This window comes from Mytilus trossulus, chromosome 11, assembly GCF_036588685.1.
Source record: "Mytilus trossulus isolate FHL-02 chromosome 11, PNRI_Mtr1.1.1.hap1, whole genome shotgun sequence".
Lineage (NCBI taxonomy): Eukaryota > Metazoa > Mollusca > Bivalvia > Mytilida > Mytilidae > Mytilus > Mytilus trossulus.
The window spans coordinates 1,603,445-1,630,562 of NC_086383.1; the positions used below are offsets into that span (position 1 = coordinate 1,603,445).

The 27,118-nt window shown below is 31.2% G+C and overlaps 1 protein-coding gene across 1 annotated transcript; it reads right to left on the reverse strand.

The window, feature by feature from the left end:
- Nucleotides 1-15,191: 15,191 nt before the first annotated feature.
- Nucleotides 15,192-27,025, reverse strand: LOC134691559 (fibrinogen-like protein A). The gene is made up of 9 exons (XM_063552124.1): nucleotides 26,916-27,025; nucleotides 23,436-23,504; nucleotides 22,579-22,650; nucleotides 20,950-21,021; nucleotides 20,469-20,528; nucleotides 19,672-19,817; nucleotides 19,069-19,165; nucleotides 17,133-17,297; nucleotides 15,192-15,394 (listed from the first exon to the last, which is right to left on the reverse strand). The coding sequence occupies exons 1-9, from the start codon at nucleotides 27,013-27,015 to the stop codon at nucleotides 15,192-15,194; spliced, it is 984 nt and encodes a 327-aa protein (XP_063408194.1). The 5' UTR covers nucleotides 27,016-27,025.
- Nucleotides 27,026-27,118: the final 93 nt, after the last annotated feature.

Consider the following 27,118-nt stretch of genomic DNA (forward strand, 5'->3'; position numbering starts at 1 on the left):
TGATTGGTGATGGTGATCGTTCAAAAATGTTAAAAAAAAATGATGATATTTGCGATTAAAAATAATAGATAATATTTTTCAAATGTGTTTCTAATTGGTTAATAGGTTTCAAAGCAAGTAACAAAAGCATTAGCCGTCGACATTGCTGTAGTATGATGCACACAGAAGTGTCCAATTTCAAACCAAACAAAGTTCGTGTTTTTATACCCAGAACTGTTTGGCATAATCCATTTATAAAAAAAAGAACTGTAGCGCTCTCTAACAATTGCAAATTTTTATAGATTATTCATGTCCTAATTCTGTTACGCTAGGTCCGGACAAGGTGCTGATGGGTCATGCTACCGTGTTGACGATTTTCTAAATCAAATATCTTTTGTACAGACTTGTGTTCAAGCTTATTTATGACACATATTTGAACCTTGAATATATATTTTGAGTGTAGTATAAGCGTGGTTTTTTGTTCAATATCAGATGAAAGCATTTGTATTTCTAGCAGAAACAGAAAAATCCAATTGCATAAGTTCGTTTTCTATTTCTATTTATCTATGTTTATGTTTATGTAGCTTATATGACAATCAGAGGTCAACACAATAGTTACTTAGATGGCGTCAAGACTAAACTACACACGAAACAATGCTATATATTATCGAGCGCATGCCATGTAAACTGTTTGTTTATTTTATACTTTTCATAATTTGAATAATTTGTTTACATGGTTAGAAATCAAATATGAGAAAATATGACACATCGATGAACTTGAATATGACAGCTAGTGCCCCTTTGACATGTTTATATCAATAAACATTGGAGGTTTTCTACAAACTGTTTAAAAGGTAACCAAATATATTAAAATCAACAGTTTGAACTAAATGATTTTTTTGTTTTCTTGAATTTTGTTTTTGGCAAAAAAATGATCCATTCGTTAGACAGGACTCCATGTTTTGTGGGCATAGAATAAACAGTTGTTGTAATTTACACAATTGCATATTTATCGTTGTTGTTCGTGCTTGGCCTTGTAGTGATAATCGTGAGATGTGTGGCTTTAAAATATATTGTTCTTGCTGATAAAATGAAATGTATGAATGAAGAGATTGCAAGATGAGTATATAGAAATAATTTGAGAAAATTTGTTTGTGTGCTTTTTTTAGTGAGGTTGTGGTGTTTGGAAAATGTCTGCAAGATAAAATAATCATCTGACGTAATAAAAAAATGTTCACAATCATCTACATCAAATTATATACTTTCAATTTATTTCAGATTTAAAGTTATATACATAGAAAAGTTCAGAGTGTCGCACGAACTGCCAAAGAAAGAGTATTCTCAGGCTGCACCTAACGATGCGTAACCAATGTTCGTGATTTATTATCTGTTTAGGGTAGACTGTTTTAATATTTGATGATGTACCCCTCCCTAAAGACAAAGACAACAACCTTTGATCTCTTAATATTGTTTAGGCAAAACCTTTAAAATATTGAATTTTGAGTTACATATCAGAGGGATATTAGACAAACAAATTTAAAATTTTATAAATCTATATATACAAAAGAAGATGTGGTATGATTACCAATGAGACAATGAGACAACACTCCACAAGATACCAATTGACAAAGAAAAATACAATCATAGGTCACCGTACGGCATACAACAATAAAATGACCATATCGCATCAAAGCTACAAAATCACATATGTAAAACAATATAAACGAGAAAAACTATCGGCCTAATTTATGTAAAAAAATACGAAAAAAAAGTATGTAACACAGCATCAAACGACAACCCAAATTTAAAGATTTGGCCAGTTTATCTCAACATAAACTGAAAAATGTTCATGACTTAATAAAACTGCAAAAGCAAAGTACAATGTATCGTTTTCTGAATTTATCGAGGTTAACATCAATTAAATAAGAATAGTCCCAGACACCCTTTTGACACTTTAATACATGGTTAATATGAAGAGGTAATCAAACATCTTACTATTTAAAATGGTCTTTGTATTCTGTGTCCTCTTTTCTACTGTTTGTGGTGTATTGTCAAGGATGCATGCATCTACAAAATATATATGTATTTAAATGTAAGTATATTAAATGGACCAACCATCAAATATCATATGAACCAGATCATCTATAATAGGACAATTGATAATAGTCTAATGTTTTTGGCAACGGTACTAATATAAGACGGTTATATTGGGAGATGTTGTTATAAAATTGTGTTGACAAATATTTCCGTTGACAAAATAGTCATCGTCAGTGGCAAAAGCTTGTTTGTGTAGAATAGCTCATTTAGGTTATGGACTATTAGTTTAATCTAATATGTTGAACCTCAAAGTATACATGTTGCCGCGTATCTATATATACCAAATTGATAAAAGACAGTTGTATTTATAAATTCGTGTGAAAGAAGAGCCTCTTTATCACACTACCAGTTGATGGTGTTTGGATATATTATTTAAAGTTCCTGTATCTAGACGTTTTCTCGAATTTGTCGGTAGTTATCACTCTAAAGAATCTGTTCAATCACTAGGATAATAATGCAATGACAGTCTTTGGAGTCTTAGGCGGTTTTCTGTTCTTTGTTCGGGTTATAGTCCCTGTGACACATTCCCATTTCCGTTATCAAGTTAAGTCACAATCTGGTATAAACATTACGTGGTCCTGTGACCACGCCTGACTTACATGAAAACAACACTCTGTTTTTCTCTCTAGTTTTGGTAACTTTTACATCAGCCATTTTAAAAATTCCTACCTACATAAGGGCTTCTGTGATCAAGTGGTCTTAGTATATAGTTGAACTACTGTAATCGCTAGCCATTCAACACTGGGGTTGTGAGTTCGAAACCCGCCCATGTGAGTGCACTCACCTCAAATCTTAATTGCTTATGATTGGCAGTTTTTCAATCGAATGTCTGTTATTTGTCTCTGGACATTCCGGCTTCCTCCAACATTGAAAATTGGCCGCCACGAAAGAACCCAACAGTGACGATTAAAAGTGGCGCTAAAACAATTACAATCAAACTTACCTACATATTTCTTAATATGTGTATCATGACTTTGTAGAAAAACCAGAGTATTTTTAAAGGCCTTTCAAACAAAAAGTTAAAAAGAGAGTTGTCAGATCCTTGTAAATTAAGTGTTGACACTTTTTCAACAGTTTAATCATATTGTAATAATTGATGTATATGTTTATCTCATTGCTTGGCCGTTCAAAATGTTTTAACAGTGAAACTTTGAGCAACCATAACTAATAATAAAATGCATGACGAATGAAAGCAAATATGAAATCATGTCAAAACACCGTATAATCAATTGGACAAAACAAAGATTTCATCCTCTCCTTGTTTATAAACTAACAAAAAAGGTAATAAGATGTTTGCTATACTCATATCACTCTTGCGGTCATTTCCAAAACCTGAATTATATAATTTGTTTGTAAAATATGTGTATTCACTTCAAAAAGTTTATGAACTAATTTAGATATAATGCCTATAATTTCTAAATATTACTTGTATCTAGTACATTTATTCCGTGCTGTAATTATTATTCAAAAACAGCGATTCGAAACATAGCCAGCAAATTCTATTCATAGTTATTTTTTAAATGTGTCTATGAAGCTTACATTGTTGTGATAGATATCATCTCAAAGTAAAATTTTGAAAGGTATTTTCAATACATTTTCTGATAGAATCGATTTGTTTCTTCACAAAATAAGGACTATTATAATCCAAAACAAGCAATGTTTATCCATGGTACCTATTTTTGATAGAAACATTTCTGTTAATTTGATTTCGAAGTAGATTTTTCAATAGAAAACGAGGAATAGTGGTTTAAAGTGAAGACATTTCAAAAGTCTTAAGATTGCTTCAACATCTGACAGATTGTGATCTAGGATTTAGCAGTAGATCTTTAAAATATGTCAGAGTCCTCTGGTTGAATATATCGCATCACAGAATATATAAATAAATCTCATTATGGATTGAATTTTGTATTTGCGTCAGACGCGCGTTTCTTTTACAAGAGACTCAATAGTGACGCTCGAATTAAAAAAAAGTAAAAAAGGCCAAATACAGTACGAAGTTGATGAGCACTGAAGTCTAACAATTCCTGAATAGTTTACAAAATACATGTACCAATAAGGCAACTTTTGCCTGGGTAGAAAGTCCTTAGTATTTAAGACATTAAAAGTTTTGTAAACAGTTGATTCCATATCAATGATAATTCATTTCACCAAAGAAGTACTGACTACTAAGATGGTGATTTCCTCGGAGAATAAAAACTCAACCAGCAGTGTCATCGATCAGTTGGTTGTAAACAAACTCGTCATAGATACCAGGATTGAATGTTGTATGTGCGCCCTGTTTAAGAAAGAATAGCAGTCAGCACGTTTGAAAGATGTTTAGTCGACATGTATCTTTTTAATAAGCAGCAATGTTTGATGTTTATTCCAAAAGAAAGAAAGACATATTTGTTGTCAACAGAAGACCACAGCTAGTTTCTATGTCTATTAACATAATAATGCACAAATAATTATGTATTTTTTTCATGATCAATTCAGTACTAGTATTATTGTTTTTTGCAATAGTTGGATAAATTATAACTTAAACGTTCCACACATTTCAATTAAAATAACACTAAAACAGGGTCGGAGGTAATAGAAGTTACATAATTAATATTACGAATTATATTTGTGTGAACATTATTCGTGAAGATTTTTAAACGACAAATACATATTACTCTAATGTTGACAACAAGATGAAGTCTATAGTGATAATTTTGGCGTACATTATATTAATTGTACTAGACGATCACGCTGATCCGGAAGTAAGGGTATTATTCACAAGGTAATAGTCCACAGAAGGATATGTCGCCTTCCGGAAATCTTACACTGACCCCAATCTAACTAGTTTTTGCTCTTGTTTTTCAATGCCTTGTGCATAGCAGATAAAGAGGAAATGTTAATTTTAATGTCTTTGAATAGACTTTGACGAGCTTCGAACTTGATACCTCTATCACTCGAAACGAACATACTAATTATAAGACCATACGGTTTTTCAAACCGAATTTAACCAGTTAAAATTTACATTTTGCCTTATGTTATGTAAGCATGTACATAATATATAATTGTGATAATTGTAATATGAAAAGAAATAAATCGATTGGCGACCAACTAGGTTTTATCTTGTATATCGATTTCATGAAATTGCTGTTCACTTAAATCAGGTACAAATATTTGTAATTCATTGTTTTCTATTTTTCACATTTGACAAATGAATGTGATAACGACGTATCATGCCAACAATTTGTAAAGTTAATAAATATGTCATCATTTTACATGTTTCGATTCTTTTTTGCGTATATTTTACATAAGGATAGAAGTATACAAATAACATAATTAGTATTTGGTGATATTATGCATATGTCGACAAGATGATCTTCAGCTTTATTGGGAAATTTCCGCCAATGTGAAAGGAAACATTAAGGGTACAAAGACCAAACATGGACTAAATCCTAAATATAATATGTACATATAAACTGTGTTTAATTCGTTCCTTAAAACGAAATTCACGGTTGTTTATTCTATACCTAATTTTACATAAATTGACAAAACTTTGACCGATCTATGTTTTTGTAAAACTTGTAAACAAGATAGCAGCGACGTTAAAATTATATACCTATATGGAGTTATTTTCTTTCAGAACGTCAGGTCATTCTTTTTCAGAATCAACCCGTATGATACCATGTTTCAATGATATATGTTCCAAGGCATAAAAAAATGACCTGTGTAAGGTCATTATTTTCCTTCATAAACATGCAATCTATGATTTACTTCAAAACTGTATTCGTCTTATAGTTTTTTATTTGCCAATTTGGAAATATATTTTTTAAAGTTCAATCGATTATAGGTGTAAAAGAAACCGTCATTGTAGTCCCGCATTTTAATCTTAGAAATAAATAACTTGAAGTTTTGTTGATTTATCGCTACAATAAAGAAACATTACCATACATGTCAGATGAATTTTGATGTAGACTTTCATAAAATAAATCCAGATTTAAAATATCCGTGTGTAAGATTTTGAAAATCTTATTGATTCAATCTGAATATGTTGATTGATTTTTGGTTGATTGCTTAACGTCCAATGGCAAATATTTCATGCATGTTCAGAACGATACACACTGAATCGGAAATCATACTGTGACCTACATGTATTTATATTCGTCTTCGTGTCAGTTCTTAACTTTTTTTAAATTTATGAATACCTTTTACTCTATCAAATGATCAACTAATAAGATAATCTTATATTCTATTGAATGACATAAACGTAACTCACAAAAGGGTCGGGTGCGTAGGGTATATACTTATATCCTGATTATCTTTTAATAAAATGTATTGCTATTCAAAAGACAATCTTTCTGAAATTTTCATTCGATTCAAGTAAAATTGTTAAAAAGATAACCACTTTTCCGCATAGAAATAACATAACAAATAGAAAAAAAAACATATCCCCTCCCCTTTTCCATAAGATAAGTGGTACAATACATAACTTACAATGTGTCTTGTGTTTGTCATACACCGTTATCGGATGGAAACAATACATTTTTGTCTTACTGCATGCAGTAACAGTAATATTTTTGTTGTGTATGGATAACAATTTTCAAAAGGTTTATATCTAAATTATTTTAGTTAGTTTTATTTCACATTTTAAATGAGCCGCAGGGCGTATTAAAACCTGAACGCATTAAAAAGGAATATCCCACTTTAGTGTTGTCGGTAAAATAGGATACTAAATTTTAAAAATCTTTATAAAATTAATATTTTTTGACGGTATATAAGTCAGATAATGCATATTTTAAGGGGGTTTTTTTTGTCGTAGAACACACCTCGGGTTGTCAGGATTGTCTAAAGAAAGACCTCCCTCCGGTCGGTCTTTCATTTGATCAATCCTGACACCCCTCGGTGTGTTCTACGACAAGAAAAACCTTAAAATATGTATTATCTATAACATATCTATATATTTTGCGTTTATCATAAAAGTGAACATGTTAATATAATAATAACTACAAAACATTCATTTGAATGATAATAAGATATTCTCCAGTTTACTTTTTATCGGATAGCAAATTTCATGGAGTCAACCAAAACGTTTATTTATGCGCTAGATCATTTCAATGACAAATATAAATGGTTTACAAAAAGTAGCAACTGTTATCCATTATTTCAAGGAAAAAAATATATAAAAACAATATACTTTGCGAATCATCATACACAAAGCTAGTATTTGAAACCGGAATTGCCTTATTTCAAAATGTGTGGCTTAGTATCTCTCTTAATTTTTGAAAAAAGTGCATGAAAATGTTTTTTCCGGGACTAAATGAGAGATAAAATCTACTATTTTTTTTTATCTAAACATTCTTACACGTCTTAAGAGAATAAATTGAAATATATATTGATTATTAGTTTTAACGATTATTTATGTTTCTTCTGACACTTTTTTTCCTTTGTTTTTTTGTATTAAATGTATCGTTAAGATATCTGGTATATTATATTATGTTTTTGCTGGACTAAATGAGAGATAAAATGTTTTTTTTTTATCTTAACATTCTTCATGTTCTTATCTTACATGTCTTTAGTGAAAAAAGTGCATGAACATGTTTTTTTGCAGGACTAAATGAGAGATAATTTTTTTTATCTAAGCATTCTTGCATGTCTTAAGAGAATTGAGTGAAATATTGATGATGAGTTTTAACGATTAATTTTATTTCTTCCGACACTTTTTATTCCCGTTTTATTTTTATGAAATGTATTATTTATATATCTGGTTTATAACATCTTCTTATCCTTCCGGAGCACCTGATTTCACCCCAAGTTTTTTGTGGGGTTCGTGCTGCTTATTCCTGAGTTTTTAATGTTGTGTCATGTGTACTATTGTTTGTCTGTTTGTCTTTTTCATTTTTTTTTTCGAGTTTGACTGGTCCTCTGGTATCTTTCATCCCTCTTTTATATCGAACAGTTAATACAACTTTGAAGTTGACATTGTTCTACTAATACTTACCCAGCGAGCATACAATGTAAACATTACGTTAAATTAACGTTACGATTGTGTGTTATGTGAAAATAACATTAGGAAAACATTAAAAATAAACGTTATTTAGTAACTTATATATTATTTTCTAAATATTAAACTCACTTAGATTTTTGAACATTCTGATATGATGTGCAACATTCTTATATGATGTGCAAACATAGACAATAATAGTGCATTGACTTTACATATTAACGCTATGAGGATGAGGTTCAGAAACGAGGAAATGCGAGGCTCTGCCGATCTATTTCCTTGTTACGGGCCGAATCCTTATAGCGTTGATATGTTAAGTCAATGCACTTTTATTATCTTTATACTGCAATCTAGAAAAAAAAAACATTTGAGTTGATGTTTTATGTGTTAATGTTATTTATATGATTTAAATATTAAGGGAAAAAATATAAAGGCAAATTTATTGAAGTATATCAACGATTTGCATACCATAGGTCTAAATTACAACATTACTTATTTCATATATGGACAATACATGTACAGCTGGTAACGTTTGTTCCCTGGTCGTCTTTTGTTTCCGCTTTCCTCGTGCATAGGAGCATGTAGTTTATTGCTTTGGTCAAATACTCAAAATTTCAACATGGTGTTACAATTGGAAACATATACTAGTAATATATCTTTCTGCAGGGTTAAGTTTTAAATATGTGTATGATATTTGTTGCGTGTGTCAAGATTGAATTGAATATTATACACACGGCTGCAATATAAGGAGTCATCATATCGCTCTGGACAGAAATTACATTACTTTGTCTTAATAATCCAAAATTTTTGCATCAGTTCTTTTATATTTATCTGTTATACTTTGATGATATATGAACATACAAGCAAAGCTAGAGAGTAAAATAAATAATTAAAAAAAAACCTTAGCCCAATTGTCTTTTTGTTGGACTAGGGACCGCGAATCGATATGACGTATGTCTTTCACAAGAGATCCATGAGTTTAATTTAAGTATAACTGAAGTCAAATACAAAGGTGGAAATAACTCCAAAGAATCCTATGGATTAAATGAGCAATTCCGGAAAACTATTTTAAACGGTTGCGAAGGAGATGTCCACCCAAGATAAACAGTGTTTTGAAAAATAAGTCTGACAAAAAAATTGTTTGGTTTCAAAATTTTCAAAATAAAAAAACGCGTAAACTGTTCGATAACATATCTACCATAAATCTTAGCGATATGCTAATTAAAATTCAAACGTATACGCTAGACAAAAAATCAGGAAGCAGAAAAAAAGATAAAATAATAATCAGATCAGAATCAAGGTAAAAATTTTTGGAAATTTAGTTATCAAACCTTTAGTAGTGACACACGCTGCAGTTGAAAGATCGATATGCCACCTGCTTTTATCCTCACTGTAAAATAGTCAATCAGTACTGAGAATGAAAAAAAACAGTACTAAAACAAAAATTGCGTTTGTATGATGCTAAGACATTTGTAAAGAGAACTTTCACTAAAACAAAGTAGAATATGAATAAACCGGTACACGAGAATCTAGGAGAGTGCATGCGAGGTGGATATTCCTTTTACATGTAACAGTTATTGTCACTGCTTTTGTTCCGAGAAATCTTGTTTTCTGTAAACACATATATTTAGTTTTTTTTTATGTTTTCAAGAGTACTGTATTTACCTTCTTGTCCATGATCTTTCACGAAATCATCATTTTCCTTCTGGGTTATATTTCTGATGAATTCTACGGTCGAGTTCTCTTCCAATGCTGTCTTAAAAATACCTTGCATTTGTTCTTTCATAGAACTTTGAATCATATCCCTCATAAGTGTTCTTATGTAGACTTTTATTTTTCTATTAATGGCATTCGTATCTAACATGACAACCAGTGGTACTTTTTTGTCGTTTATCAACGGTATAGACAACGGGTCTTCATCCCCTTTATCTCTGTTGTCTGATCTTAAGGCACTTACAGTTAAACGGAAAGCACCTACTAGCATCATTAAATAAAATTTCCAATAGCTCTCCATCATCGCCATTACTCCTAGCGAGTTTCGAAATGTTTCAGCCCATCAATTGAATAACGTTATAGAGTAACTGCAATCGCTTCACTATATTAATTAAATCATTTGCAGTCTCTGCATATGATGGTTATAAATATATCGGTTAAACAAACGCGTATAACATGTATTATGTCATAACACTCTTTGAACGGTTTATGTATCAAATAATACGGCTTTATCTTTTAACGAAATTGCATAGAACTTTTTTCAATTGTTAGGATGTTTATCTTGAACTATATCATATGTTATGTCTGAAATTTATGTTACATAATAAACAGATGGTTATGGTATATCTCATACATAACAAGCTCATGCAATGACGCAAAATTACGAGACAGTGTGTCTGTATTGATCAAGTAACAATTGATGTATGTACATACTTATGTTTCTTATTAACGCGTTATCTTGTAATAAAATACTTAATATATGATTCCCTATTATCTACAGTAGTTACCATGATAAATAAATCGTCATGAAAGAAGATTCCTTATAACACATGTAACAATGATAGCAAAAGATTAATTTGATGAGCCAATTCGAAGAATATTCTGTATAAGAGATATCTCCCCTTTGGTTTTTATATTGTGTTCATCTTCTCAATACCACAAAAGTACATCTACGAAATTTTATTCTAAATTGTTCGGTGAATCTTGAAAAGGCTTCGATCGTTTGGTGACATTTATCAGAAGTTATATACCCACCACTATTCAATTCAAAATCGATTTGATCAACACGTACACTAATAAAATAAGCCGTATAGACTGAATATATTTTGTTTTGAGACCGTTAAATCGTATCTTGAGTAGAGTTAGATCACGGTCGAAGCGGAAGTTATTTTCTGAACTTTGTCTTTTTCTTTTGAGTACGTCTTCTTTCAAATATGAAAGCTAAGTTACAGAAGAACTGATGCAAAATGCTAAGGTTGGATGTTGACATAAAGAAATGATGATTTTTTTTTAAAGCTACCAGATGAGTTTTTAGAAGTTATGGCTCCTAAGATGGTCAATTATAAGATTAATTGATATTTACTTCTCGCGGATACATGATTTAGGTATGCGTGTTCTGCAAAGATGTTTTTGAGATATGTTCTTGACATCACGTTGAAGTAACATTCTGCAGGGTTTCAAAAGACATGCCCTTTGACATGAACATGTAAACCAGAAGTATCTAATAATTTCCCAGTTTTTAAAGAAAAGTACATATAACCCATGTGTTTGCCAATAGTTTCAAAAAAATATAACTTGAAATCAGATGTGACATTTGTAACCTAGAAGTATCGAATGTCTTCCTTTCGGAATACAAAAAATATTAGAATCCTTATATTTCCAAAAATCAATGTTACGATTCCTACAATTTGATACCGGAAGTGGCTATAAGTAAACAGGAAGCTGCATTTTTTCACAATTTTGTTATTAAAAAGTGCCTTTACCTGTTCATTATTGAAATCATCGAAGTTACTTTTTTGTTAAGAAGTTGCATTTTTCACAAATATTTTTTATCAAATATTTGCAATCCAATTTTCGAACTGACTTTCACTTGATGTATGAACATTTGATGTCATTTGGAATTCAATTACAGTATCAGTATTTCAGCGTTCAAAAGGAAAGGCCCTATTTTCTTCTTAGCACCTGATTTGATTATTTCGCTGTATGTTGATTGCAACGTTACCGCTTATATGTTTTTAAATATAATGAGGAATATGCCAAAGATAAAACAACCCGACCAAAGGGCAGAAACAACGTAAGTCCTACAATGGGTGTATAACACAGCATAAAAATCCCGCTCTCGGAAGTGGTCCTCAGCTGGCCCTGCGATCAAATTGTGTACTAGTTCGGCGAAAAGGGAAGTCACTAGACTTCAAAAACATATAAATGAACTAAAATTAAATAAACATATAACACTAACAAATGACATAGACTCTTATCTTTGGATAGGCGTAAAAACATGTGATATATCATCCCTCCCCTATACCACTAACCAATGTAAAATAAAGAAACACACACCAACAGCACAGTAAAACTCGGTATAGAAAAGTCCGAGACCGATGTCAGAAAAGGTAACAGAAAACTAGGCAAAATGGCTATGAAACACGTGTATACAAAACTGACAGACTAATCCATTTGCAGAATCTTCATATTAAAGTTATTGTTTTGTTTTATATCCTCCTGCTAGTCAAAAATATTACATAACAATGTTGTACAGGTCATACACATGAGCTATTAAACCAGGTTTCAGCCCATCATTTTCTAAATGAAAAAATACCTGTACCAAGTCAGGTATGTGAAAGTTATTATTCATTCGTATGATGTGTTAAAGTTTTTGATTTGCCTTTTAATCAGGGACTTTCCGTTTTGTTTTTTCATCGGAGTTCGGTATGTTTGTGATTTTACTTTATACAATCGACAGTGTATCTCATGATGACCGTTAGCCTAACTACCAAAAATAAAATTTTACATAGTCATGATTTTAATGTAGACTTAAACGTTTGTAGATTAAAACTGTTTTTTACTTATGAGTTTGATTATCCCTATCGTTTATATCTTTTGGATCTCTTTTGTGTTCTTTTAGAAACTGCAAGCATTCTTTAATATGGTGTTACTAATCATGTACTTATTTGTACCTGTGTTATTATACAATCGATATTTTAGAGTAAAGAACATTTACTGAACAAAGTGTTACCATGTGTTGCTTTTTGTACCTTTTGTTATAATGCTAATCAGGATAAAAAAGGATGAAAACTTTAAAGTTTTAAAAACTCTAAACTGAATACATGTACATTGACATGTTTGTCTCGAATCAAACATCGTAGTGTTTTGTCCGTTACAAATTCTGGTGTCTATGGGATATATGTGATTCCCATTGTTGTATGACGTGTCTAAAACCGAGATGAGTTAGAATTTTGATACCATTCCACTGTTATTGCAGACTATAGTTTACCTTAGTTTTTTTTTCTGATATTTAATTTGTCATCGACGTATATCTTTTTTTTTAAGGAATCTTCAAAAATAACGTCATGAAGGAATCTTCAAAATCATTATTCAGAAGAATGTTTTTTTTATAATGACAAAAGTGATTTCAATATTTTTGTTGTTGTGATACCTTAGTTTTCAATAAGGCTTCAGTAACTGTTTTCATGAGTTTGTGCTATCTTCGAGGAACAAAAATGTTGTTAGTTTTGTCGTTTCGTTCACTGTTTCACTGCTCTGTTCTGTTCGATTTAGATTTATGTTGTGTTGTCCCGTTGTATCATCATATTCATTGCATGTATATATCATCACTGACTGCTTTGGACAAACTATTAAACGATTACAGATTAACATTACTTGTCATATTCAATTACATATAGATGTCTTCCGGACATTGTGTTGTTTGGTTGTTGTTGAAAATCAAACTAAGTAGATGAACTTATCATAGATACCAAGACTACATTTTGTATATTCGCCAGACGCACGTTTCGTCTACAAATATCGCATCAGTGACGCTCGAATCCAAGAAAGATAAATCACAAAGTTGCAGAGCATTGGGGACCAAAATTCCTAAAAGTTTTGCTAAATACAGCTTAGGTAATCTATGCCTCAGAAAGAAAAGCCTCAGTTTTTTCAAAAACTTCGAAGTTTTTTAACAGATAATTTATAAACATAACCATATTAATGATAATTCATGAAAGAGACATGTTTAAACATAAATACTGTCCTCGAAGGTAAATAAAAAAAAACATATAATTCCAAACTCACGAGTTAATCAACCTAAGAAACAACAGTTAGCCAACTGTCATATTCTTTTTTAATTTATAATGACATTTTCAGAAGGAAATGATAGGTTTACTGCAAACTAATCACCCAATTATCCCAGATCTGGTGGTAGTATTTTAATGACCTCTCTCATTTATTCACTTAAATTTATGAAAATTACGGTGAATTAAGCAGATACGGTCCACAATTCAGATTAAACCAATGAGAAAACCCATGTCGTATATACAATGCCCCATCAAGACAATCCAAACAAGAAAATGATAAGCAAATTTTTTATCAATCTAACTTTTGAAAAAAAACATTACGCCAGACATGAACGAAGGACATCCGTTAATATACAGGATTCTAAATATATTTTTGTTTGACAAGGATGAGATTTTGCGAATCATAAATAAAGGCAACAGAAGTATACCGCTGCTCGAAATTCATAAATCAATAGAAAAAACTCCGGGTTACAAACTAAAACTGAGGGAAACGTATCAAATATAAGAGACCTACGACACAACAGAAACACAACACCACAATGTAACACACACAGAAACGAACTATTATGCAACAATGGCCATTTTCCTGAATTAGTACATTGCATTTAATGACAAAAATGGTTTTGTGACATGTCAAACCTCTCGCTTGAAAAGTAATGTTAATTATAAATTAAAATGACATTAAAATGACAACATTATACGACAGGACTACAATTAATAAATGGGGGAAATATAGGACAGAGAAACAAACGAATTAAAGCCATCAAAAGGTGTCAGCTAAAAAATATATATATATACGCCAGACGTGCGTTACGTCAACACAATTCTCTGTTTAGATGAAGAAAATTTTTAAGCCAAAACAAGTACAAAGTTGAAGATCGCCGAGAACCAAAAGTTCTAAAACGTGGCCAGGGTTATCCGCCTGGGACGACAAAAACATCAGTATTATCAATAATAATACATAGTTTTGCTAACATTAAATTTTATAAAATGACTATATAATAGATAAACATGAGTAAACTGAAGTGGTGAATAGCTATAGAATAAAAGTCGCTTTGACGAACATTACATTTTTAAAGTACTTGTTCAACATTTATCTGAAGAGTCTGCAGGTGTCATGCCCTTTCCAACATACTCTTATGTTTCATGAGTTGCGTTAAAAATGTCCTGCCCCTCATTCCTATTGTCCAACCGGCATAACCTACACATCGTATCAATTGAATTCAAATTATGCAAGCAATAACTGCCAGTAGATTTTGAGCGTGCAACAATTAATCAACCATCAGTATTTATGTTGGTAAACGTTGGATTAATTTAAAATCAAAAAGATTTTTTTTTAACATTTTTATTATCTTGATCTATATTTTTCTGATCATCATAACTGGTTTCGATACTTGGCCGCTCCAATACGGTTTACGACTAGTTCGACTCAGGTCACAGTTGACACAATTAGAATACCACCAGGATCCTGTATTATAGGATGCACAGTTTTTGTTATATGTGTCATTGTCCTGGTCAACTGTTGTAAATTTCATACCATTATGGCTTTTAAACGCATCACCTAAATAGACACGTGAGTTTTATGATAAACAGTAACCAAACATAATACCGTATAGCGGGTTATTTTCGCGAGGTGTAAATTTTAGCTTATTTTCGCGGATAGAACAAAATCGCCAAAATCAATTCCGCCAAAATTTTTCGTATACCTTATTCAATGAAAATCGCGAAATTTTACAACCGCGAAAATAACCCGCTATACGGTACGTGCATTAAATATCAGCAACATTTCATTTCAATATTTAGTTTTCTTATATATATATATCAAATGGCATCTGATTAGCTTAGTCAGTATAATAGTATAATCACAATATATTTACTTTTAGCTCAAGCTCATTAATACACAAACCTACTGTACCACGTTATGCCACATTTAATTATTCTACCAAATCGACATCAAAACGAAGTTTAAGTAGGCCAAGATTCGGATACAATATAGTTATCTCTATTCTACAGCAAAACTAAACAAACAAGCCATTTCAATTTATATTTCTTGGTTGAATTTCTCAAAAGGAAAATTCAACAAATTGATGATATTGTCTTGGCATGGCAAAAAAACTAGGCGACATACACAAGTAAGTTTCCGTAAACAAAAAAAATCAAATATAATCATCGAACGTTTAAAAGCTTCTTGTATGTCTCAGAATGCAATAAAATTACATTTGCATTAAGGAATGTATCTCCCCCATGCAAAGCTCCGATTCCTTTCACAGATTTATCTATACTTTTTAAAACTTTGGAATTATAGCTCTTTATCTTTTATATAAGCTTTGGATTTTACATATTTGGTCACGAGCATCACTGTAGAGATATGTATTGTCGAAATGCACATCTGGGGCAGAAAAATTGGCACCGTTAATGTTATTAATACCACTGGGTCGATGCCTATCCTGGTAGTCCCCGAGGGTATCACCAGACCAGAAGCCAGTACTCCGGTACTGGCATGACAATACGGATTTTTTGTGTTATTAAATTTGCTGTTACAAAAAATTAAAATTATTATAAATTGAGGAATGTATCTCCCTCATGCAAAGCTCTGATTCCTTTCACGGATTTGGCTATACTTTTTGGAACTTTTGAATTATAGCTCTTCATCTTTTATATAAGCTGTGGATTTTACATATTTTGGTCACGAAAAAATGGTACCATTAATGTTATTGCAGAAAAATATGTAGTTGGAAGATGCGATATAAGATAATAATATTATTGAATTATATGATATCACTAAAAATATACCATAGGACATTTAATTGTATACAAACCACAACATCAAACTTGTTCTGGAAGGTTTAGCAAGTTCAAAGGTACATGCGGTACCAGATTTGCTACCAATGTTAGTCAAACCCCGGTGATAAGTTTATAGGGGATGAAGTGATAGTGACTGATTTGTATTGCCTTAATCTAAAATAGTATCCATCTATCTATGTTTCACCTATTCCTCCGCTTTTAATTTTTTGGTTTTAAGTGTTTCTGAAGAAGGTTTTTCCAGAAAAGCAATTCCGACATACCAAATATGTAAGGGGTTATTCACTATCTTCTGAAAGACATAACACATCAAAGTAACTAAAATATCGGATATAGGAAAAACTGTCTTTAACAGTTTCTAGATTAGAATTACTAACCTCGTTCTGAAAGATTCTGTTTTAAAGGTGCAAAGAGACTTTTTCCTCGAAATTATTCTAGAACAGATCTCCTGACAGATTTTTAAAGAGAAGTTAGAACTGACCCTAACTGTACTTTACCTGCATTTCCAGAGTAATCACCAACAGTAAGCTTGTATTTCGAAGCAGCATCTCCTATAATAAATGTTTTATATACAGCGTATACATTCCTGTTGCTTGCATCGATCATGTTCACTCTCAACTCGTACTTCCCACTGGAGGTCAACATATGGGTGTATTTATTGCCTAAATATGTAACATAAAACAACCTATGTATACTGATTACTATTAATTCATAAATTATTACGTCCATTTTTTTTTAATTTGATCATTTAAGACTAAGGACACACCAATTTGAATCCTTGTTCGACGGACCCGCCCGCACCTATTTTTTTCAAAACAGATTTTTTTTATTTTTTTTATATTCCCGCTTCCCGCATCCGGAAATGTAATCATGTCCATTTCCCGCACCGTTTTTTTTGTAAATATTATAAAAAGATATCAACATTTGTTTTTATTTGTCTAACCTGTATAGAACGATTTTAAACATAAAAGCACCCCACCACACTTTGTAAATATCTGTGAGAATATTTGTTTCAGCAAGAAACCTATTTATCAAAGTGGGAGTGCTCCGAGGAAAATTTATAACAGCGGAAATACCTGCAAAGAACAAAAATTGGTTACTTTCCCCCTTACTTATATTCCCTATCAAAAAATGTTCGTTGTTAGAATAAAGTACAAAGAACTTCTGAAGGATTTGCCTTCAACTGCAATTTTATTGTATGCTGGCAAAAAAACTATCCATAGCCGCTGCAAGTTTATGCACCTGTCCTGATTGATTGAGGGGCCTGTCGTTCAGCAGTTATCGTTTGTTGATGTTGTTCATTGGTATTTTCCCGTTTGGATATACATGATATATAAATTAGATCGTTGGTTTTCCTGTTTGAGTTGTGTACGCTAATAATTTTGGGGTCCTTTATAGCCTGCTTTTTGGGCTGTATCAAAGCCCTGTGTAAAAGGCCGTACTTTGACCTGTGTTTGTTATTATCAGGTTGAGAACAACCCTCCCTCAGACAAGGGGTCATTTTACTGATGTAGAAAAAAATTTAGAAAAACCAAGGATTTGTATAGTTCTTCTATACAAAACCTTTGAAAACTTAGAATTTTGTACTCAAAAAGAGGAGAGTTACATCATATTTTAAACAACTTTTTTTCTAAAAGAGGGGTCCACTCATTTTGAATAATATTAAACTGTTAAAGTAAATGTGTTAACATGGTTAAAGTCCAGGAATATTACAAAATTCTTGGACATGTTTTGACCATTTAATACCAGATAGATATATAGTTCTTTGAGAAAATATGAGCCCTTTTGTACATACAAATATATTATAACTTATATTGATCCCTCATAAAACATGTAAAAGGGATATTTATAACATTGAGCGGTTGTCCCCAAACAGATTATGACTTGGATGGAGAATTGTCTCATTGTCAGTCACACATACATAGACCAGATTTAATTATTTCTTGGTGAACAGGGAAAAAATACTTCAGAAATTAAAGAAATGTCAAAGTACAAGTGATAAATCAAGCTTTAATCATTGTTTATATTGTCAAAACCTACTATTTTATGTTTACAAAAAAAATTATAATCGCTCGCCTTTACTTTTCAAGCTTCGCCTAAAAAATTTGCAAATTAAATATTTTTTTATTAAAATTTTCAAATCGCTCGCTCGCCCCAAATTTTGGAGTTCATAAATCCGTAGAACAAGAAATTAAATTGGTGTGTCCCCAAATGCGACTTTTTTGTGTGTGATATTGAGATCAATCCTGTTTAATCTTATAAATAAAGCGAGTTTAAATAATTGCCATGTAAGCCCTGTCGCCTTTTCCGCTATAAAATACATAGCAATAATTTACATTTTTTTCTAATGAATTTGATTACAATTCAGATACAATTGTTCAATAACCCCTTAATGCATTCATATATCAATATCAAAATTGAGAAAATACTTACCGAACCAAAAGTCACCATTGATATCACCAAATCCATTTTCGCATTCAACCCATTTACGTTTAAAACTAACAGATCCACCATACCTTTTCAACATAACCTGGTAATAAGGCAATGCGATAACAATTGATATTACACGTTTATATTTTGCAACACAAGTTCAAAATTCTGTTTCTTTTTAATTAACCTACATGTTCGGTAAAATCTATTTTTGCTTTAAATTTTATTATAGATTATAGATTGGTACATTATTCTAAGTATGCAAGGGCCTCTGTGGATAAGTGTCTGAGAATTGTGCACTAGCCTGTCAACACTGCGGTTGGAAGTTCGACTGATTAGACTAGAATTGTTAGTTGTCATTTAAGAGGTAGGTGGTTCTCTACATGTACACCGACTGTCTCCAATAATAAAAACTGTCAATCAATCAACCAATCAATCAATCTAAGTATTAATCAGATTTAGAAATTAAGCAGTATAGATACACATATTATTATCTTTTTTAATATTTCAAACCAAAGTACAGAAGTAAAACACAGTGCGGTAAATCGCTTTTAAAACGATATGGCGTATAGCTGTTAATTTTAACGGTGTTTAAATAGTTCATACCGTCCATCCTCCCCCGTCTGTGGTCATGTCGCAGTACGCCTGAACTGGATTATCTCCCCCTGGATAAATACTGTAAACACCATTATTCATTTTTTTCTCTGTATTTCTCTTTATATCTGTACAATCTTTTGGCCTCAAACACTTTCCTGATGAAAGTATTATGCATATGTATTCACACATATCTCTTAGTTTGAAATATTGCAGGGTGTGAGCAGCTTTTAACATTTTTAAACCTTTCGTCAGAATGTTTCGAAATGTTCTGCTTCTTTAAAAGGAATGCCATTTTTGTCCTGCATGTTTCATTATTCTTAATATTTCAAACAAAATAGCTAACATAATTACGACAACCGTTTTTGTCAAGTTCTTGTCATTTAATATACAGTTGTTGTGCATCTTAACGTTATTTGTTTCTAAAACGTTACATTTCAAATACTTTAAGAAATCTTTTTCCGGCAAAACCTGACAATCTTTCGAATGCTTGTATAATGACAACCGATCTCTATATGCAATAGTTTTTATGTTTCATACAGTAAAAAGTAAAATCACAAAAATATTGAACTCAGAGGAAAATCAAATTGGAAAGTCTCTAATCTCATGGCAAAATCAAATGATAACACACAACAAAAACGAACAAGAACTGTCATATTCCTGACTTGAATCTTAAAAATTATTAACCTTTGATTACTTTTATTATTAAATCACAAAAAAACTTGGAAAATGAGATGTTGGAAATTTAATTAATAATAACGGTCACAATAAAGAGTATCAAGAGACGATTTCCGATAATATAACATCACCTTTGGTGTCCTGCTTGAGTGAGTCAAATATTCTTCTCGTATCCCTTTCTGCTTTCGATTCTAAAACGATGCAAAGAAATGATCAGAACACATTCAATAATGTAAATAAAACATATCAGATAATAAGTCGACAATATAAAGAACTAAAGAAAATCTAAATATTTCTTTTGAAGATTTCACATATTTAATCAACCAGCTACAGTACGTCCGACTTATACATGTTATATAGTTAATTTCTTTTATATCGCAGTGTTCTTTTGTGAGGATACCGATAAGAAGAAATGTCAGAGAAAATAAAAGTGCATAGGCCTTAATGATATTATAAATCATGAAAGAAAATATCAAGATATGATTAGTCAATTTGCACATTTGGCGCAGGAAAGTATAAATAACCAAAATGGCATTTTTTCATTCCATTTTTGAAAATGTATAATGAATCCATACACAATGACTAAGTAATTGAAATCGATAATGAACATACCTTCAATGATCCATTTTATTTCTTTTCTGAGTTGTGTATTCAATTTTACCACATCTTTGTATACGTCAATTCCTTTATAAATTCAAAGTCAGTGATGTTAATTTCAGACTGCAAAACTTATCTTATTATAATGCTGACCATTATGGAAAGAAAGATACCATAGGGAATCAAAAATCTTGTCACATATAAATTCAAGAACAATAAGGTCATGAAACATAAATATTCCTTGAAAATTATGCTGGTGTTCGTAATCATTTGAATTGATGACCTTAACCAAATAAACGATAAACTTGACAATAACATCCTTATATCAACACGAAGTCTTTTCGAATATACAAAAAGACACCTGTTATGCTATTTAGGAACAGATACTACAGTTGTTACTTTAGCTTTTTATGTATGAGTTAATGTATGAAACAGACAAAGCCGTATCTGTTATATCTTCTATGTAAAGTTCATTTGGACGTTTTATTATAAATCGTCGAAGTGTATTCATTGAAAAGACGTACCCTTTATTGCGACACACCAATCGATAGTTTGTTCAGCTTTTAAAAGCACATATACTAGTTCTATGTAAACAACATGAACAATACAGACTCACAATCGGCACTTCTACATAGTTCTTCTCTTCAACGAACCAAAATCTTCGGATAGAAACTCAACTCTCTAGTAAACATTAGATGAAACGAACTACATACTTTCTAAAATAGTCTGTGCTTTATTTGGCCTTTTAAACATTTTTTTATTCGAGTCTTGATGAGTCTTTTGTAGACGAAACTCGCGTCTAGCGTAAATACAAAATTGCAATCCTGGTATTTATGATGAGTTTATCTATATAGACACTTTTATAATTTTGGTATCAATTCAATTATAAAAGATCATTCAGTTAGTTCGCCAGTCCTGTTCTTGTCATCGCAACTCCTCTGAAACCTCACAGTGTGTTCTCGTGAAACGTTGTTCATAATAAGTAAGTCCATATTCACAAGACAAAATTGTTTGTTACTCAAAACCACATAACATAATTTTATGATGTGGTGCAGATGATCAAGAAATAATTTTTCGACGTCTGGAATTTATTGGGTTTTATTTTTTCTTGTCATTATATCCTTTGAACCTAGATTGCTTTTTCTCGAAATAAACAGAACTGCAACACTTTTCATAGCACCTCCTTTTGAACCACACAATACACGATACTCTATAGTTAGAGATGACAGAATATGTTGATGTGTATATTAACAAATAAAAATGTAAGTTGACTTCTTTTACCATTGTTTACGAGTAATGAGTCTTTGAATTTAGACTTTTGATGAGATTAAGTTCGCCAAGTGACAATGATGGACCGTATGGCATGTGAGCGTGATAAAAAAAGTTATTTAAGCCAAGAAAGAATATTGTTAGAAATATTAACTGTAGACTTTCTACAAAATTAAATCGTTTTTGTTCAATAATTTTAAACTGTGAATCAATTTATTTGATACGTTTCTGAAATGTATTTTTCGTGGTTGATTTTATTTCTATGTAAATAATACAGACACACATTCGGCACTTTTTCAGAAATATTTCCCTTAACGCAAAAAATCTGAGAGAGGAAATCATCTTTCTAAACATTAGATAAAACAAACTACATACTGTCTAAAATATTCTGTGTTTTCTTTTTCAGCTTTTCTCCAGTTAGACGTTGATTGTCATCGATGCATGTATCTGAACAATAACAAATAATAGCTATACATACAAATTATTCGCCATTGATTGATTATGATTGCTTTGCGTTTAATTAGAACATATATAATGGGTCGATACCACTGTTGGTGGAGATTTATTTACCATATATCACAAGCCCAGTAGTCAGCACATGTACTGACATGAATTATCATTGATAAATTAACTGTTTACAAAACTTTGAATTTTTTAACTACTAAGGCTGTTCTACCTCAGGCATAGGAGTTTTGGTCCTCAATACTCTACAATTTTGTTCTTTATTTGGCATTTTCTTTTTGGAGGGGGGGGGGTTCGAGCGTCATTGATGAGTCTTTTGTAGACGAAATGCGCGTCTGGCGTATATACAAATTCTAGTCCTGTTGTCTATGATGATTTTATTTATATACTTAAGCTTTATCTGTATGAAAGCATACAGTTACTTTTTCAAATTTATTGGCATTTGTTTATTGTTTTATATCGAATAATTTTAGAAGATGTAAACATAATAATTGAACATTTTGCAATTTTGTATATAACAGCAAAGTTTTCAATATATATACAAGTATCATTAAATAATTGAATGACATGTGAAAACATACAGGAATGAAAAAGCGTCAAAACACCAACATTTATAACTGGACAAAAAAGGCTTTAATCCAATCTTTTGATTAATATTAAGACAAATAACCAAGAAAAGTTTAGTTGTGCGAAAACAAAAACAAACGATAGAAAAAGTAAAAGGCATAATTGAAAAAGACCACCAAACATATATATTTGCAATGCCTTACCTTGTAGCTCTCGCATTATTTTATCGATTCTCACATCTTCCTCAGAAGACTCGCGCTCAGTTCGAACATCTAAAATACACATTAGAATTTGATTGTAAAATATCGTTATTCATTGAAAACTAATAGATAACTACCGTTGTAACGCCTATGTTTTTCTGATTATTTATTTGACTCCTCTTATACATGTACCTGATGTAATTAAAATACAAAAGCAAGTGTGGTTTAGACCTCCTTCAAAGCAAGAAAATATTAATCATAAAGTTTTCTAAAATGTAGTGTTTTAACTATGCAATCGCCGACCATTTTTAAGAGCAAAGAGAGGACCTGCATCAATTCAGAAGGTCAAGGTTAGGACAGAAACCAAACATCTATAGAAAAGCTCTCTTTGTTCTTGATTTAAGAAATGTGTATTCATTATATCTATAAAAAAAATTGAAACCAATCAACGCGCAAGAGGAAGCTGCGTATGGCACACATATGAGATACACACAAATAGGTTTAATTAATCTGCAGGAGTCGTGGACAAAAAATAATGTAAGTCCGAATAGCGAATACGTACATGTTTTGCAAATAATTATAAGGTCTAAAAACAGAAGGGGTGATTTTTTGAAGTTAATTAACATGATAACATGTATTATTTTTAAAAAAGGAGGATTTTCTCAGACTTAAACCTACTGTACCGACAATCACAAAGAAGTATTATTTAAATGACAAAACGCAAAGTCTCCGGAAAAGGTTTGTTGCCAATTCTTCTTAAATGGCAACTATATCTTACCGCTAGCTGTTTAAAGTCGTACATCGATTAAACAACAACTATAAAAGGAAAACACCGTAATAACAAAATCAATGAACTGCAACAAAATCATTCGTCAAAATACAAAGAAACGGACCATTAACGTAAGCCTCTTGAATTACTCTTTATTCGGCGATTTGCAATCATCTCTTCGAATCAGTTTGATACTCTACATCTTCTTGGTTTAGGGCATGTAGAAAATAACATAGGTACAAGGTTTATTGTTTGATCTGCCGGACACGTTTCGTCTATATAACACTCAGAACGGGCTCCCACATAAAATGATTTCAAAGTTAAATCTAATACCATGAATACGAAGTTGAAGAGCATTAAAACCATACATTTAAAAAAAATGGCCACTACATGAATAACGACAAAGGATACATATGTCTATAGTAATACATCATGTTTATGTTATGCAGGAGCACCTGATATCACCCCCTGTTTTTTGGTGGGGTTCGTGTTGTTTATTCTTTAGTTTTCTATGTTGTGTCATGTGTACTATTGTTTTTCTGCTTTTCTTTTTCATTTCTAACCATGGCGTTGTCAGTTTGTTTTAGATTTACGAGTTTGACTGTCCCTTTTGTATCTTTCGTCCCTCTTTTATATATGTTTTGCATACCAATTTTTCTAATAACAGTAAATGTACAGAAAAATACAGGTAAACTGTAATACAATAGACAAAAGCAGTAAAGGTGTTTGCAAAAGAGAGGCGAAAGATACTAGAGGGACACTGAAACTCATAAGTCAAAATTAAACTGACAACGCCTTGGCTAAAAAAGAAAAAAAGACATGTTATGTTACATTTGTTTAGTCTATCAATCTGCTAGAAATGTTCTAGTTAAACCATGACTGAATATTTCAATAGTCAAATATAATAACAGTATAAGTGATATGGTTATGCAGTCATACTGTTACATGTGGCATTTTCATGATAGTTGTTTGTCTTATTTGTATCCTCTGAAAAGAAAATCTCCTGTACAATCCATTGTTTTCCTTTGCATTTATTTCATGTATTACTACCACTGTGTCAAAACCTCTACTGGTTGACACTTAATCCCAGAGGATAATAACATTCCAGTACTTTTTTTTTACTGTATTCTTTCATAAGCTCTCCAATTTCATACTAAGATTTAGAATTCATTGATGAAATAATTTTTCGTACAAATAAGCCATTTAATATTCTTTTGTTGTTATTCGGTTTGAAAGTCAGAGACAATATGAAAAAAAAAAAATTACAGTAATGCAGATTAAAAAGTCTATTCCACTCTATGGATAACTGCATTTCAAAAATAGATCACAAATATTTTGTTTAAATAGATAAATAATTCCTAATGACACATTTATTTCCAATAACACATTTTTATACTGCAACTAGTTGTGTTTATTTCCTAAATTTAAAAACACAGCTATGTTTTGTGCAATATCAATATTATCATGAAACACTTTCTCCACAATCAGAGGATCATAAGGGGCTGCAAATAAGTCTGACATTAGTGTTACGATTTCAAAAGCTATAAATAAATTAATTAAAGTTGCAATGTTACAGAAAAATTGGGTCAATGTCAGAAAAAAAATTGTTTTTGTATTTGGCACAATCCCCAGTTTTTCAGCCTCATACAAAAAAAATTCTATATTTCTGACATTGACCTAATATTGTATATAAATGGATAAAGATTTGTATATATTAGACAATTGAATCCAAATTATTATGGTAGACTTAGGCTAATGTGGAAGATTGTTTATCATATTAGAAAAGGCGAAAAATGCCAAAGGAATATTCAAACTCAAAGTCGAAAAGATATTGACAATTATGTAATAGTTATCACATGAGGACACGGTGTGTCACTGGAATTTTTCTACATAAATTTTTGATAGATAATCCTTTCTGTATAAATAGTTTTATAGTGGATATGAAATTCCCACCAAAATATTACAGAACAAAGGTTATCTGGTAGGGGTGATCCGGCTCAGATCACCCCTAGTAGAATAAAGAATCTGGAATGTAATCCAATACAAGAACGTTAAAAACAATGGTGACATGGCCTAGTTAAAGCGAAAAGTATAAATATGAAGACGATCGATAAGTTATATATATAAATATATCAGTTACTTGTAGTACAGGTAAAAGATATTTAACACAATGGGACATTCATTTCAATCTTTTAGATTTATTTACGAAAACAAACACAAATAAAACAAAAACAACAAAGGACCAAAAAAGGGCAAAAACGATAATATTGATTGATAAAACTATAATAAAAATTGGTGGAACAATCGAAAAAATTAACAAAAAGTAAGAGAATAGTAAGAGAAACTGATATAAAAATTCAAAGTATCGTGTTTTGTTTTTAATTTAATACTTACAACGTTAATATTTTGGAGTATGTATTCAATGTTCTCCCTTAATTTCAAAATATCACATGGTTTGACATTTAAAAAATCATAGATTCTATAAGAGGTTGAAAATCGCAATTCTAAATAGTTTTGTTATTTGATGTACAACGGACAGGAGTCGAAATATATCCAACTTTCTGAATACCTAATTTAATACTCTTTATTTTTACCTTTTTTCGCCATTTTTCAATGATTAATATTAATCTAAGCATATTCACATATTAATTAATACGTCTTAAAACAAACACAGTCAATAAATTACATAAACATTTACAAATTGATATTCTTACCTCTGACCAGCGTCACATCTTTTGAACAGGCTACAAGCAATACAGAATTAAATACCACCAACGTAAGAAACATATTGCACATGATTAAAAACACACACATGTAGCATAGACGTGTGGAGATTTTTTGAAAGCGTTTATAATGTTGGATGTCTCTATATAATTATAGTTTTGCGTGTCTGAAATATATCCTGGTGTTGATTAGA

Bases quoted from the DNA above. Each gene is read 5' to 3' on its own strand.
- LOC134691559 (XM_063552124.1), bottom strand. From the start codon at position 27,015: ATGTGTGTGTTTTTAATCATGTGCAATATGTTTCTTACGTTGGTGGTA. The intron at 19,166-19,671 runs GTATGAACTATT...CCTTATTACCAG, and splicing joins CAGACGGGGGAGGATGGACG to GTTATGTTGAAAAGGTATGG. The intron at 15,395-17,132 runs GTAAAGTACAGT...GTGTCTATTTAG, and splicing joins TGATTACTCTGGAAATGCAG to GTGATGCGTTTAAAAGCCAT.